The sequence below is a fragment of the Vulpes vulpes genome, chromosome 14, assembly GCF_048418805.1.
Source record: "Vulpes vulpes isolate BD-2025 chromosome 14, VulVul3, whole genome shotgun sequence".
Taxonomy (NCBI): domain Eukaryota; kingdom Metazoa; phylum Chordata; class Mammalia; order Carnivora; family Canidae; genus Vulpes; species Vulpes vulpes.
In genome coordinates this window covers 97684535-97701302 of record NC_132793.1, presented here as the reverse complement: position 1 = coordinate 97701302, position 16768 = coordinate 97684535, and the positions used below count along the sequence as shown (strand labels likewise).

The 16768-nt window shown below is 41.5% G+C and overlaps 1 protein-coding gene across 4 annotated transcripts in view; it reads right to left on the bottom strand.

Annotated features, from left to right (window-relative positions):
- The window catches only part of AGBL1 (AGBL carboxypeptidase 1), a 697725-nt gene extending 681173 nt beyond the window's left edge, over positions 1–16552 (bottom strand). For 2 of the 4 annotated variants that reach the window (XM_072737248.1, XM_026001309.2), the window contains exon 1: positions 16132–16552. In XM_072737248.1, coding sequence (XP_072593349.1) covers positions 16132–16182 — 51 coding nt within the window. In that variant the 5' untranslated portion in view covers positions 16183–16552. Of the gene's footprint in view, positions 1–8777; positions 8956–16131 lie in introns of those variants that run through there. The other 2 variants (XM_072737250.1, XM_072737249.1) reach the window with 2 other exon arrangements.
- Between the last annotated feature and the right edge of the window lie 216 nt (positions 16553–16768).

Genomic DNA, 16768 nt, shown 5'->3' with positions numbered 1-16768 from the left:
TGCCTACCTGACTTTAACAGCATTGTGATATTTATATTAAATTTATTTTTGTGGCTACTTCCTATTTGTGCTAAGTGCTGTTGTTATATTTATGGTTGCATGTAAAAAGCCACCTTCAGTGAAATTAAGTTAAAATGAATAAATTTACTGGAAGGAAATCATGTTACATAAACAATAGTACTGAATCATAGTATGGCTGACCTAAGTATGAAAAAAGAAGTAGGAAAGTGGCACACAAATGACTAAAGTTGAGAAAAAACCGACCTCATTCCCACTCCTTCTTTTTTTAAAGATTTTATTTCCCACTCCTTGTTTTAAAGATGAGAAACTGTGACCTAAAGGGTTCTATGCCTTGTCCAGATCACATAGTCAATCAGCAGCAGAGGCAGGATTCAATTTCAGGTCTCCTGATGCCCAGTCTCATGGGTCATCATGTATTGTGAATGCTGCCAGTGTGCTTCCTGGGTCTCCCCTTTAGGACTGAGGCACATCTCCCCCCTGCTAGAGGGAAACTTACTCACTGGGACCTATTACCTGCATCCTCCTCTGGGAATTGCTGTCAGGTAAAGAGAGTCTCTAAGGACATGTCCCATATATGGAAGAAGCCTTTGTCCAACAACTGGTCCCTGGTGTAGGGGAAGAGATTTAAAGGCTCACCTACCCTCTGAAGAACAGGGCAATTGCTAAAGGACTTTCCAAGTTCCAGAACTCCCTGTGGGATCAGTCAGTTTACTGTGACTACATTGCAGGTTCAACTTGTCCCTCTGTCCAATCCTGCTTCCTTCATTCCTCTGTGTGTGGACTCCCCAGGAAAAATAATATAAACTCCCCATGAAACTTTCTTGCACGCAAATCTCTGTCTTCAAATCTATTTCCCAGGGAGTTTATAAAACATCGTGTTTCTTATTTTTAAAGGAAAACATAAAGTTACTTATCAGAATATCATATCATTAAAGAGACCAGAGCAAAAGCAAGTAAATAGAATATTTTAGTTGACCAGATTAGAATTTTATAGTTCATTGCCAAAATATGCTAAAAAGCTTCACCAGCAAGAAACCAAGTGAAGTGTGATAATAAGTAACATATATGAGTTTGAGGGGATTTTTTTGGTCAGAAATGAATCATCTGATTGCAAACAAGAGCTTAAACTACATCCACAATGTCAGTTGTAGATTAAGTTCTACATTTTCAAGTGGCAAATGTAAACACAGAGATTTGGATATTTGAATGTATATCTACATCAGACAATATGTTCCTAATATTATTTTAAAGATATACTATTGTAACAGAACTTCTGACATGAGTCCAAAAATATAAAATGAAATAGAGGAGGAAACCTGAGAGGTGAGGAAACCGGACAAATTCAACAATCAAGTACTGCTAAGTATTTCAGGGAACAAAGACTTGCGTAAGCTACTGTGTCTATTTTCAAGGAGGTTGGGGACTCTATCATGCTCCCTTTAAATATTGCTGCCTCATTCTATCTTGCCCTACCAGGACTTCAACTAGATTTAAGTTAGACCTTCTCATTCTATCCTCTATGGCTCTTATCTGCCCTTCTGTACGTTCAACCCTTTTGACCTTTTGTCTTTCTGGATCATTTCTAATGACCTGATTTTCACTTCTTTCTTCAGCCAAGTCTAATCTTCAGTTAAACTTAATCCAGGTTTAATTGAGTTCTTAATTTTGGTTATATTATTTTTCAGTTCAAGAACTTCTATTTGGTTCCTCTTCAAATCTTCCATATCACTTCCATGGCTTATAGTTCCACTGCCAAATTTTTCACACTTGACCTTAATCTCTTTGAACATAGTAACCAGAGCTCCCTTACATTCTGGGTCTGGTCATTTCAGTCTCTGGAGCAATGAAAGGTCTAATTCTGCCGTGTTATTTCTGCTGGTATTTACTTATACTTATTTATTTCCTCTTGTTCCTAGTTTTCAAATTATTGGTAGAATTTATGTAAGGCCTTATATGACACTTTCTTCCACTAATGAGATCTTAATTTGTACTTTCAGGCACCTAAGGGGCTCTAGAGATCTGAGACCACCTGTCCAATTCTGAAGATATTTCTAAGCCACCAAGATAAGGTAAAGAATGGCTCAATGTGAAGATTAGCTTATATGTAGTTCACCTTTACTTTTATAAAACAACCCTTCAGGTATCAGCTCAAAAGCAGGGAATAGTTTGCCTGGGTCCCCATTCTGGGCAAGGCCTACATCTTAACTCTTGTTCTTCTAGATGTGCAAAGCCACAGAACATAAATATAAATAATCTTTCCAAACACACCTTCCAAAACAATAAATGTCTCCCAAGATGGAAGAACCAGAGTTTTGCTCATCTGTCTGGGTTTTCCATCTCTCCTGACCTCAGTCTATTAAATGTTCATTATCTTATTAGAATATTAGTGTTCTTTAGAAAAAGTATTCCTATTTTATCCACACTTTTAAATTGGGTCCAGTGCAAGAGTTGTTCTGAATTATCTAATCTATTACTCAGGAGCAAAAGTTCACAAAAGGTTAGAGATTGTTTGAGATTCCCCTTTTTCCAAAAATATACTGGAAATGTTGTTATCTCTTCACTTAAAATACTGCATTATAATAATTTGTTCATATGTCAATCCAAGCAATCACATGGCATAGATTCTTATACAAAGTGGAGGTGAATCCCCTAAGATTTAAATGCTTGGTTTAAGTGTATGCACATGCTTATCTAGGGAAAGAGTCTGCAACTTTCAGGAGATTCTCAGATGTATATCTGGTTCCTCTCCACACAGTGAATTCTGGGAGGACAAGGGCCATGTCATATTAATTTTGGGATTCCCAGGGCCCAAGTTTGTTGAATAGATAAAGAACGTCTATATTTATAATAAAGCAGAAAACAGATAATTTAAGAGAATTGAAAGATGGAGAATCATTGCCCTTTAATTTTTTAAAAAAGACTATATATGAATTAACAAAGGTGTATAGGTATAGCTGAACATGTTATAGCTGCTGAGTCTTCTGATCTCCCCCCAGAGACTCGGAGTAATGATAATAATGAGTTCTCGGCCACTCACCACAGAATATAATGGTCCATGGAGCAGAGGAGGACAGGTGTGACCACAGAATTCTGGATCTCATTCTTCCTGACATCAGCCATTAGCATTTGGAAGACTTTCAATAGGATAGTGCCTGGTTGATAATATTCTGAGAACCTTGCCACCTATTACCTAGTACAGCCTCTGGCACAAGAGAGTTGTTCAATAAATGAATGAACCATAACAAGAGAGTCATAATATACTAAGGAAGCAGATGATATTGCTGGGAAAATCTCCTAGCACTGAAGTCTGAAAACTATCAAAATATAGAGAATGCTGGCCCAGGGGATTCAAGTCAAACAGCAAATCAGTGGCAGCATCCAAAATCAACCCTGGCCTCCTGAAATGCAGCCAAGAAACCTTTTTATGTTCATTTTAAATAAACTTTTATGTCAAATGTAAAGCATCCAAATATTATCAAGCAGAGCTCTATTGGACGCTACAGAACTGGGATCTTCCAGGAAAGAAATGTGAAGACTATAAATTTAACTGTTTTGCCACATACTGGTAAAGTGTGGTATTGCAGAGGAGCTCTATGAAAGCAGCAAGACTTAAGAAAAAGAAAAGGGTACAGAGTTAAATTTAAACATCATAAAGTATAAGAGTGAGATCATGGGGAAAAAAAGGTCTTATGGTCAAAAAGAATCCATGAAAATTAAAGAGTGCACTTGTGATGAGCACCAACTGATGTGTTGAGTCACTATATCGTACACCTGAAACTAATATAACACTGTATGCAAAAATACTAATAATAATAATCCATGAAAGAAATATTGGTAAAGTTGACTATTGAAATGTAACATTTCTAACATCAAAAAATAAAAATCATAAAGTCAAATTCAAGTGAAACCCTAAAAGAAAATGAACTTATATTTATTTAAATTATGGTACATCCACATACTAAACTACTCTATAATTACCACAAAATATTGAGCTAAGTCTATATGTGCTGGCTTGAAAGATATCTGATCACACTGATTATTGGAAAAGCTCGTTAAACAATAGTGTGTTAAAATGGTAAAGACCTTGGTACATACTTATAGAACTATACATACTGCCACATGTATGTAACCCTCTAAAAAAATAGAAGATCCTTGTGTGGTTGTCTTTGGGAGCAGGATTACTCCCTATAATTTATATCTGTATATTAATTACATTTTTATAATAATAAGCTTGCATTATTTTTTCATTTTTTATTATTAAAGTATAGTTGACATACAATGTTACATTAGTTTCAGGTATAAAACAGAGTGATTCAGCTATTCTATACATTACTCAATGCTCATGACATTAAGTGTAGTGATCACCTGTCACCATACAACAGTATTACACTATCATTGACTTTATTTCCTATGCTGTACCTTTCATCTACAGGACTCATTTTTTTTATAACTGGGAGTTTGTACATCTTAATCGCCTTCAATTACATCATTCATTCCACCAGCCCCCTCATTGTATTACTTCTTTAAATCAGGAAAAATTGTTCAGTGGTAACAGGACAGATAAAAGGAAAAGAGATGCTGTAGCTTGATGAGCAACAGTGATGAGTAGTAGCAATCTAGAGCCAGGCTGGGCCTGGGTTTGAATCCTAATTCTGCTACTTATAGGAAGAAAGTGCCTTATTTTCTTCATCTGTAAAATGAGGATAATAATTGTAGTAACCATATAGAAGTGTTGTGAGGCTACATGAAAAAAATACACGAAAAATGCTTAGAATAATTCCTGGCAAAAAAAAAAAAAAAAGAATAATTCCTGGCATGTAGGAAGAGCTCAACAAATGTCAGTGGCTCACAACCAAAAAACTCCTTCAATTTTAATACCAATTTTTCTTCATATCATCATCTTAGCCAAAATTTTAGCTGTCATTTGGGGAATCTTCTTCCTTTAGAATATATTTTATTTAAAGATTTTATTTATTTGTTTGAGAGAGAGAGCAACAGAGCAAGAGAGAGCACAAGGAGGGAGGAGAAGGAGAAGCAGACTCCCCACTGAGCAGCAAGCCCAATCAATGCAGGGCTGGATCCCAAGACCCCAGGATCATGACCAGAGCCAAACGCAGACACTTAACTGATTGAGCCATGCAGGCACCCTTAGAATATATTTTTTATATATATGATATATGTCAGTATATATGAGGATGCATAATATGTGTTTTATGATTTAATAATGAAAGTCAAGGAGAAAAGGGGATTTGCTTATAGCCTCTTCCTACTATGAAAAGTGAAAGATACGTGCATTGTCATAGGAGCTACTTAGATTAATTCAAGTCTTTAGAGGGATAAGATAAGGATGATTAGGATTCAGAAATGCAGGGCTTTGAACTGCACTGATTGGTGGAATCCAAAGATTAGAGATGTTAATACCACTTGGGTTTGGTGGGTTTTGTTTTGTTTTGTTTTGTTTTGTTTTGTTTTGAACAGTGGGGAGAGAATTCATTACTGACATTTATTGGAGATGCTCCCTTCTCCCCAAGTTCCCTAGGGAAAGTTTCATCAGATACCCCAACTGTGAAATCTGACCTTATCTTTCATGTGAAACCTGAGGCTAATGCCATCCTTATCACCACCTGGCATCCTGGTAGGAAGCAGAATAGCTCTCTTGACCTCTAGGAAGAAACTTTTTCTAAACCTCCACATCTGTTGCTTATATTCTCTCTTCCAGTCAAGGACCAGAGTTCATATCTACTCAAGACCTGTAGACAGGTGGCAGAGTCACCAGCTAATGGAATTCACTAAACAGAGGAATGGCCCTAGGTCTCCAATAGAACTAACCTTGCAACCACTCAGATCAGAATAGTTTCAACGTCCCAGAGGTCAGTTTCCAGATCAGGAGAAATTCAACCTTCATGGACCAGCAGTGATTAGGGTAGCAATGTTCTATAACTGTCATTTCCCAAATATGTTCCATGGCTCCCTAATATCCAGTGAGATACTAGCAGGGTTTTGCCATAAAAATTATCCCATCCCCAAGATGGCTTGGAAATGCTCTATACCATATCCCCAACTTAATATACCATGGACCTTTTATTATTCAATTAACAATCATTTATTGGGCACCTACTGTGATTTAGATAGTGCTTTAGGAGATAAAGAGTGAACAAGAAAAATGAAATTCCTACCCTGATGGAAGAAGGAGGACACAAAGAAGTATCAGGGAATATAAGTTCTAGGCAGAGGCAAATTAGAGAGAGGGAACTTGTTACTCATAGAGGTGGCTCTATGAGTAAAAGACATTTTAAACTGAGAGCTGAACAGCATAAACATTTGAAAAGATTTTAAAAGATTAATGACCTTTCCATAAAGAACTCTAGTAAATTTATCATGACAGTTCAAATCCATCTACCACTAAGACCCTCTGCAAGTGGAACACCTATTGGCATCCCAGGGAAACTGGTGTTCTATAGAACCTGGTTTGAGAAGTGTTAGTTAGACCATATCTTATGTCAGTAGTACTGTTGGATGCAAGCAACAATGACAGAACAGCCACCTGTTACACTGATTAATGCTGCTGAAATGACCTTGAAAGCCCACTCCCAGAGCACTGATAGACACAATCATAGTCTCCACTGATACCTACGGAAGTGAAGGCAACAGCAGCAGAAATGACTCGAGACATAGCTTCTGAACTGTGCATTTCAGGTTCTGTAAGATATGCCCCCAGGAGAACTCTAACATCCAGAGCATCATTCAATGTTTTGCCTTGGCAAGAAGGGCAGCCTGGCCATCAAGCAGGACACTCATGGAAGAGGAGGGGAGCTCCCCCGTGGTATTTTGCGGCTGCAATAGGCCCCTACTGCACCATCCTCTCTCTCCACCCTACTTCCCACTCTCATACCAGGCTTGTGCTGAAAGGCTTCCAGATCAGGGGTTTGCAAACCACTGCCCACTGGCCGAATCCAACCCTTTGCCTGTTTTCATACATAAGGATTGACTGGCACATAGCCATGCCCCCACCCTTGCATATCATCTACAACTACAGCAGCAGGATTGAGTAGTTGTGACAGAGAACCTATGGTCCACAAAACCTAAAAACTAATTGCTATCAGGCCCTTGACAGAGTTTGCTGACCCCTGCTCTAGGCACTTATTCTTTGGCCTCTGGCCAGTCCTGCCAGCCTATGGAGAACAGTTGCCATCCACCCTGGATATGCCATGTGGATGGGAGATGTCTTCATTTTCCCAGTAGATATTTGTCACCTGGGATAAACTGTTCAGAATCTTCTGGATGCCCTTCTTTTTCTTCAGAGAGTCCATACACCTGGCAATTAACACCAGTCAATACCACCTATGCCAGGTGGTACCTATGCCAGAGTCCCACGGCTCAAATCCCAGCGATGCCACTCCCTCACTTTGTGACAGTGGAAAACTTGTCAACATCTCCAATCTTCTGCTTTAGAGCTTTAAAACCCTAAGAAGATAGGTTACTACCTATCTTCTGCCTCTTAGGGTTGCTGCAGGGATTAAATGAGACAATGCATTTGAAGGACTTTGCATAGCTCCCAACTGCTCAATAAATGTTAGTTATTATTCTAACTATTACTATGAGAGGGACCACATGGGAAGAACCAAACACATAGACCATGAATCTGACAAAGTTCTTCCACGCAAAGCATCTCAAGCCACCTCCAGCTACAAATATGGATTGAGCACGTTTGAGCAAGGGTGTGGAGGTCCAGAACTCTTGCAAACTAATTGGATTTTTGTGCCTGATAGGTGTTTTTTTGGGGACTCCCATTTTTGAAAAATGTCATTACCTACTAAAATGACCACATGTGTGCCCTGTGACGCCCCAATTCTGCTCCTGGATGTATACCCAAAAGACGTGCATACCTAGTCTCACAAAAACATGTACTGGAATGTTCACAGCAGCAATGTTTGTTAGAACCCAAATAAGGAAGCTGCCCCAAACACCATCAACTCTATAAAGGACAAATAAATTGTGATATATTTACACAATGTAATTAATACTCTATAGCAATAAGAATGTGAACAATCTGCAATGTGGAGGAAGCTCACAGGGCTGTCAAAGGAGCCAGACACAAAGGAGGATTGGCTGCAGGGTTCTATTTTTATGAAGTACAGAGCATGCAGGACTAATCTGTGGTGTTAGAAACCAGGCTAGCAGCTAGCTTGTGCGTTCAGTCACACTATGGCCTTTGTTATTTTAACAAACATTGAATTTTAAAAGCTTTTTTAAAAAGGAATTATTTATTTTATTTGCGAGAGAGAGGGAGAGAGAGAGAGAATGCATGCGCTCGAGCACAGGAATAGAGGGGAGGGCTCCCTGGGGAGCCGTGACTGAAGAGGAGGAGACATATTCTGGGATGCTGAGAATTCACCATTATTTCATCTAGGTTCTAGTTATGTGAATGGATTCAATTTGCAAACATTTATTTAAAAAGGAAAGAAAAATAAATCAATAAAAATAAAAAAGGAAAGAAAGCAGGGAGTAAAAAAAGGAGGGAGAGAAAGGAGGAAAGAAGATAGAAGGGAGGGGGACAAGGAGTGAGGGGGCAAAGAGAGAAAGAAAGAATACATATTGAGCACAAACTCTGCAGCGTTCTGTTTGCTTCCATGTCCTAAGTTCCCTTTATTCTTTCATTCCCAGAATCTCTGCTATTAATCTCTCCCTCATCCTATACACCCTTTTCTCTAATGAGAGCCTGATATGGAGATCTATCACTTTGAAGTGATACTCACTCAGTGAAAAAGTACAGATCCCATAAATCCTCAACTTCCTTCATTTCGGGTTTAGCCAAAGGATCTGGAGGTCATACCCGAGAAGATGCATTTCCATGTGCCCGTTTCTGAAAATTGAAGAAGCCACCAGCCTGCCTGACTCATAGCTGCCTACTCTTCTCTTACAGATAAAGTAATTGGTAACGCAGACCAACTTCCCCTCCTTGGTTACATACTTCCCCAATTCCCAGGGCTCAGATTGAGACTGTTCAGCTTTCATAAAAGTGGTTTCATTTGAAAACATCATGCTAGGTGAAATAAGCCATACACAAAAGGACAAGTACTATGTGATTCCATTCAAATGAAGAACCTGGAATAGTCAAATTCACAGAGAAAGAAAAATAAAATGGTAATGGCCAGGGGCTGGGGGAAATTAGTGTTTAATGGGTACCAAGTTTCAGTTTGGGGACTTGAAATGGATGGAGATGGATGGTGGTGATGGTTATACAACAATGTGAATGTGCATAATGCCACTGATCTCAACACTTAGAAATGACTAAAATGGTAAATTTCATGTTAAGTATATTTTACCACAATAAAAAAAAAAAAAAGTGGTTCTAGTTTTAGTAACTGAGTAGATTATGGAGTAAATGTTTCCAGGTTACGGATTCCTACTGTGGGCGTAGGTCTCTCTGTTGGCCATTTACTTCAGCATGTCACCAGTAATGCCAGATTTCCAATTACACCTCAAAGCAATGCTGCCCTCTGTCCGTCATCTCCTGCCCTATTGACATAGGTGTTCAAGGAGGCAGTCAGGTACAGAATCTGGGCTCAGGGGATGGAAATGCCAACTACTCTCAATTCCCAAGTGAAGATTGGACTTTTCTTTCTTTCTTCTTTTTTTTTTTAAATCAGAAACATTTTAGGGACGCCTGGGTGGCTCAGTGGTTGAGTGTCTGCCTTTCAGCTCAGAGCATGATCCCAGGATCTGGGATCAAGTCCCACATCAGGCTCCCTGCGAGGAGCCTGCTTCTCCCTCTGCCTGTGTCTCTGCCTCTCTCTCTCTCTCTCGCTCTATATCTCTCATGAATAAAAAAAAAAAACCTTTTTCTTTCTTTTTTTTTTTTAAGGTTTTATTTATTTATTCATGAGAGACACACACACAGAGAGAAAGAGAGAGAGAGAGAGAGAGAGAGGCAGAGACACAGGCAGAGGGAGAAGCAGGCTCCATGCAGGGAACCCGACGTGGGACTTGATCCCAGGACTCCAGGATCAGCCCAGGACTGAAGGCAGCGTTAAGCCACTGAGCCACCCAGGCTACCCTGACACATTTATTTCTGTGTGACTTGATTTTAAACTGTCCCATTTATTTTGTTAGTTTTGAGTTTTTATTTAGATTCTAGTTATTTAACATATAGTATAATATTGGTTTCAGGAGTAGAATTTAGTGATTTATCACTCACATACAACACCCAGGGCTCATTACATTAAGTGCCCTCCTTAATGTCCATCATCCATCTAGCCCATTCCCCACCTACCTACTTCATCAAACCTCAGTTTGTTCTCTATAGTTAAGAATCTCTTATGGTATGCCTCTCTCCCTCTCTCTTTTTTTTTTCCTTCCCCTATGTTCATCTGTTTTGTTGCTTAGTGGCTGAGCGTCTTCCTTTGGCTCAGGTCGTGACCCTATGGTCCTGGGATTGAGTCCTGCATCAGGTTCCCCGCAGGGAGCCTGCTTCTCCCTCTGTCTGTGTCTCTGCCTCTCTCTCTCTCTGTGTCTCTCATGAATAAATTTTTTAAATCTTTTTTAAAAATTCCACATATGAGTGAAATCATATGGTATTTATCTTACTCTAACTTCTTTCACTTAGTATAATACACGCTAGCTCCATCCATGTCATTGTAATGGCAGGATTTCATTCTTTTTTATGGCTGGGTAATATTTCATTGTAAATATGTATATACTGGATCTTCTTTATCCATTCATCTGTTAATGGATATTTGGGCTCTTGCCATAATTTGGCTATTGTTGATAATGCCGCTATAAACATCAGGGTGCACGTGCCCTTTCAAATCAGTATTTTTATAGAGGATAGGACTTTTCAACTCAACACTGGTTGTCGAATATAGCCATCTTATCAGAGCTGCTTTCACATAAGAGCATTTGGATGCTGCCTCTCAAATAATTTTCTTCCAAATCAAAAAAAAAAAAAAAACAGGGGACGGGGAAGGAGAGAAATTGAGAAATTGTTTAGAACAGTTTTCCACCCCCTATCCCTGAGCCTCAATTCATCCCAGGATTTCCCCCAGGGGTGGGATTAGGAATAGGGAGATACTCAGTTTGGGGTGACATACAGGGTTGAGAAAAGTGACAGGAAAGGTCTGCAGGTTGGGTGTGGAGGCTGGAGGCAGGGGTAGGGAGAAAACCAGGAACAGAAGGCAAGTCAGAGACGAGGAGGTTGGGAGGAACATGTCACATTACTTGACAAGAAAAAGCAGTGATGTGATCATGTCAAAAGACCCCCCCAGTTGCCTTGGCTGACTGTCCTGCGGCCCCCAACACCCACATTTAGGGATAGGCACTCATTCCCAAGGACATAGTTGGATCTGAAGCTTGCACTCAAGATTTTTAGCATTTAGGCAAACTCCCATTTCTATCTCTTTTATTCCCCTTCATGAACTTTCATTTTTAATCAAACTCAGTACCATGGCAAGTCCTGAATTCTCTCCACACTTTTCTGACGTGGGGAAGATCACTGGGCACTCTCCCTATTCTGAGAACCACACCATCCCCTCCTGAAAATAGACCCATTTTCTGAGGCTTTCCCTGCACTTCCAGCCAGGAGTTTCTTCTCCCAACTTCCATAGAATTTTCTTTTGATGTTTACCTTTACCATGGCATTCATCACATGCAAACTTGCTCTATAAATCTTTTTATCCTATCTTTTCACTTGAACATTGCATTTTCATGACAGCAAGGACTGTGTTTAATTATAGTAATTGCTATTTATCAGGCACATACCACCGTGCTTCCTTTTTACATGCATTTTTCTCTAAATATATAATAAGCCCATGAGTCAGTACTATAATTCTCACTTTACAGATGAAAAAATTTCAGTAAAGAGAAGTTCAATAGTTTGTCCCAGGTCACCACAGTTTTGAGTGACTGAGACAAAATCCAAAGACCTTCTCTTCTTAAAACACCATCCTACCAAACAGTCTTCTCTGGATCTTCTCTAGCACATAGAAAGCTATGGATGGATGGATGATGGATGGATGGATGGATGGATGGATGGATGGAGATGAGAAGAGAGGGAGTGAAGGTGGGAGAGATGCACAGAGGGATGGATATTGAAAATATCCAAGTGACCCAAATCAAAAGTATACCTTCCTTTATCAAGAGTTATTTATCCAAATAACCAAGAAGATATGGAAGGGTTTAGTTCTACATAAGCCATCCTCTTTCAGAGAGAATCCATACCCCCCAACCTGGGTTCCATCAGGCCAAGGTAGTGCCCTCAAAATAATAAAGAATGAGTAATAAGTAATGAATGTGAAAACTTGGCATAGAGTAGACCCTTCATAAATGTTCATTCTTTCCAATCTCCAATTCCAAAGAACTTAAGGAGTGTAAAAGCAAGAGGTTCTTGAAAAACAGAACACCAGATAAAGGCTTCTCCCCACTTCTAGCTCAGCGTATGCCTATATGCCACCATCCCCTTCATTCTTTGGTTTGACTGGCACCAAATCATTCCTCAGACACTGACAGATGCTAATTCTTGCCAACTTTGTCCCTTTCTCACTTGGCGCTTTGTCCTTACGGGATTTTTCTTTTTCTTTGCTTCTGCTGATGCTTGAAATTAAAACAGACATGAGTTTGTTTTCACGTTCATGTTGCGGCTGAGGTAGGGCTCTGCAAATCCCTCAGTCTCAAACTCCCCAAAAGCAAGAATTTCTGTGATCTTTAGAAAGTCTACACAGTGCTTGCTACCTAAAAGGAAAATTCTCCTCTTGATTTGTCCAAACTTTTCTGTTTATATCCAGGGGGAAGGCTCAGTTTCCGCTCCACCTGGCTCTATGGATGTTCAATAGATGGATAGTCCCATGTCCTCCATGGAGAATTCTAGAAAGGAAATTTTCAAGCAGATGTTTTGGAAATAAAACTCCCAAGCATTGTGAATGAAACATATCAATCACCATTTTTTTACCCAACCCCTCCTTGCAGCCCAGGGGCTAAAATCACCTGTTGTTTTCTTGGAAATAATCCTTGGAGGAAGAAGGCCAAGGGAAAAGGTGAAGTTGTCCCATTTGGGTTTTCTGTTATCTAAACTTAATGCTAACTCAAGGCAGGAAGCTGCACATCCTGCAGCCTGATTCACAATCCATAATAGATAATGTTCCTGGAGCCCACGTTGAGAAAAGGAGTTCACTACGCACATTTTGGCAAAGACACAGACCTAGGATTCAGTGTGAGCATCTAGAACATAAAATAATAAAGTATAAATGCAAACAGCAAAGCTATGCCCCCATCAAGGCTCACAGTGTGCCAGAGCTGACCGAATAATGATACATTTTTCATGTGTTGATAAGGGACTTAATTGGCATGTTGTGGGACGCCGCTGGGTGAGGACTCACGGCATCAGAGCTGGCCTCGAGCCCACATCCTGCTATCCTGGCAGCTCCCCATCTTCCACATTAGCTCAAACCACATGGAGAGATGAGAGCGGGACAGAATGAGACCCCTTCCTTTTTTCCAAGTATATTGGAGTCCACCCAGGAAACAAAGCAGGGCAGGTTGATGAACAGCGTAGCCAAGTGTTCCTAGCTTTTCCACTGTGTACTCAACCAGGGAAATCATAAAAAGTACACTTGTTTGAACAGTTATTTATAGTTTACAAATGCTTGTCAAATGGATTCTCTTAATCCTAGCACAAGGCACTAAGGAACGTATTATTGTCCCCCTTTTACAGATATAGAAATGAAGGCCCAGAGAGGCTGAAGGACTTGCCTAAGGACATACAGCTGTAAGTGCCAGAAATGGGGACAGGATCCAGTTCTCTCTCTCACACACACCTGCGCTGTGGGCTGCCTTTCCCTCACCCAGGCCCCCGAGACTCAGTCTGATTTTCTGTCTCAAACCCAAGCTGTGAGTCAGGGACTTGGACAATGTCTGGGTAAAAATCTGAGTCTCATACTTTCAGGACAGAAGTAAGCTATGTTTAAACTGAGGTAGAAAAAATCACTTCCTCTGCTTCCATTTGTACAACAAAAGGTAGTGTGCAGAAACGGATTCTTTCTTCATGACCTGACTTATTTTGTTATTGTGCCCCAAAGAGGCAGAAGTGGTGATGTTCTGGGATGAGAATTTCTACTATCATATGTCATGGAGACATCTGTCATCCTTGTGCTTGCTTTGTCTGTTTGTCTGTTCTCCTTCTCTCTCCCTTCCCTTGTCAATGTTCTGGGGTGCTCCTGAAAGACAAAGAACTCATACTTAGCTCACATCCTGCTCACACATAACCACTGCCTTCCTCAGAGGTTTGAGAAGCAATACAAAGCCTTCTATCAGCTTTGTACCGAAGGAAGGAGGGATTGACTTGAATTAGTAAGAACTTTGGGATACCCTAATCAAAAGAATTTCAGCAAAATTTTTCTCAGAAACTCAGCAGCTCTCAAGGGTTTTATTGTAATAAAACATCATTCCACAGAATATCTACTCTGAGTTGTCTTTTTTTTTTAACGTATGTCAGAGTTCTGATGTCCACTGCCAAGACTGGAAGGGCTCATGGAGGCACTTGGAGAGGGCTGGGCCAGTGATGTCCACTGCCAAGACTGGAACAGGGTGCATGGAGGCACTTGGAGAGGGCTGGGCCAGGAACCCAATTCAATTCTACAACTAGATTCTGATCACTGAAGCGCACAAGGGAAGCATGTTCCGGTTATTTTAATGTTCTGGTTAATTGGGGACTAAAGCAGAGTATATTGAACATAATTAAATCTTACTTTGATGATTGAGAATCTTGCATTGCCCTGGAGCGATCATTCTAAATATCAATTATAAATCCCCACTGGTGGGAATACAGGAGATTGAGCTGAACCTGCAGCGACTTCCAGCCCAACTGCAAATTTATTTTGAAGTCCACTCCCACCCCCAACACTTCCAACCCAGATGCATTCTTTCCTTTTATGCATCAGGTAGAATGAGTCAAAAGACACTAAGTCAACCAGATTTAGAAGTTTTTTGGTGTGCATCCCAGTTTCTCTACCAAGTAGTTTCTTGACCTTGGGGAAGCTATTTCACTTTAGAGACTCAATTTCTTTGTCCACTGGAAGGCTGGAATTATTGGTTCTTAAATTTTTTAGGGATACAGATTTCCTTAAGAGTTAGAGGAAAACTAAATCAGCTTTTCATAGCAGGGTAAGATGAACCGTCAGTACAAAACATTTACATTCTAAATCAGAGGGTGGAGTCACAGGATCCCTGAAGCCCATCCTCTCGTGAGACCTGTTCAGGTCTAGAAACCTGTAGCAAAAGACCTCTTCCACCTCTGTGAGCCTGGCATTCCTACAATCGGATTAAGTGCAAGCATCTACCCAAACCTTAGACTGGTGGTTCCAGGCCCTAACTGTGCACTGAGTCCACCCAAGTTTTCAAACTTCAATGCTCAGGCTGCTCCCCAGACCAGTTGAATCCAAATTTTGGTGAGTAGATCCTAGGTGCCACTATTTTTTTAACACTCTGCAGGTGATTCTAGGGTGTAGACTACTTTGCAGACTACCATTCTAGGATAAGAATTCTCAAAGTCAGTAATGAACAGGATCCCCCAGGAAGAGGCAGATTACCAGGCTGCTGACCCTGGTGATTCCCAACCATTCTGGCCACATTCCACCTGGAAAGATGCATACTTAGCACACATCCTTAGGCAGTCCTGATGCGGACCCCTCTCTGGGGACCCTGCAATAGCCATGTAGCAGGAGAAACCCAGAGGAGTCCTCTCCCCTGCTAGTACTCTTTTCCTCCCAGGCTGTTCTAGGCACTCCCAGCAGGTCTCCTGCCAAGTGTTCATCTGCCACACAGACATTTTTTTCCATCTTTCCCATCTCTAGCAAACCCGGATCTTTCAGCCCAGGCCTCTAATCTCACCAGGTTCAATAATTTAAGCAGAGCACACTCATCGACATCGTTGTAGTTAATATTTAAAGACCATAGCATCACTTAGGTCAGCCTCAAGGTGAGAGCTGCTGCTGGCCCTGTGCTCCCGCTGGTTGGCAAACCAGCTACTGGTGCCAGAGGGGACCGCGGGAGCACAGTCCCGAGCAGGCTGGCCAGCAAGCCTGAGCCTGCCAGGCCCCAATCCCCTCCACCTCTTCCTACCTGAAGCGTGCGCAGCAGGACCTGCAGCCCACTGGCTTCTTGTTCCGCCATCCCCTCCTCGGGTACCAGGGAACCAGCTGCCTGCGGCCAGATCGGGGCTAGAGAGAGGCAACGGCTGCCAGGCTGACCTCGCTGCCCACCTCGCAGGAGGCTGCTGCACGGAGGCTCAGCCACACATGCTGCTGCGTGTGAAGTCACCGTGGTGCAACCCTAGACCTCAGCTCAGGCGCAAAGGCCCCCCGACTCCCACTGTGGGGATTAGGTGAGCCCCAGCCCAGGGAGGGCTGAGCATTTGGGCGCGAGGGTGGAGAGGGCACCAGCATGAGTCACTCACCCACCTCCAGGCCCACGCAGGAGCCACCCTGGATGGCTGACAGGCATTCCCAGCTGACCTGGTCAGACTCCCTGCAGAGACTCACTCGGCCCTCCCCGCCTGTCCCCTCCATTTATTTTGGTCTGTTGCCGGCTCCCGGGTAACAGGAGACCCGAGAGTGCTTGCACAACCGTGCGGGCAGGGCACAGAAGCCCAGGGCCCCCTGAGGTCCCAGGCTCAGGGACTGGAGCTCCGAGTAAGAGGGAAAATAACTTCATGGGACATCTTCTACAAGCAGCGTCCCTTATGTAACCTGTTAACTTT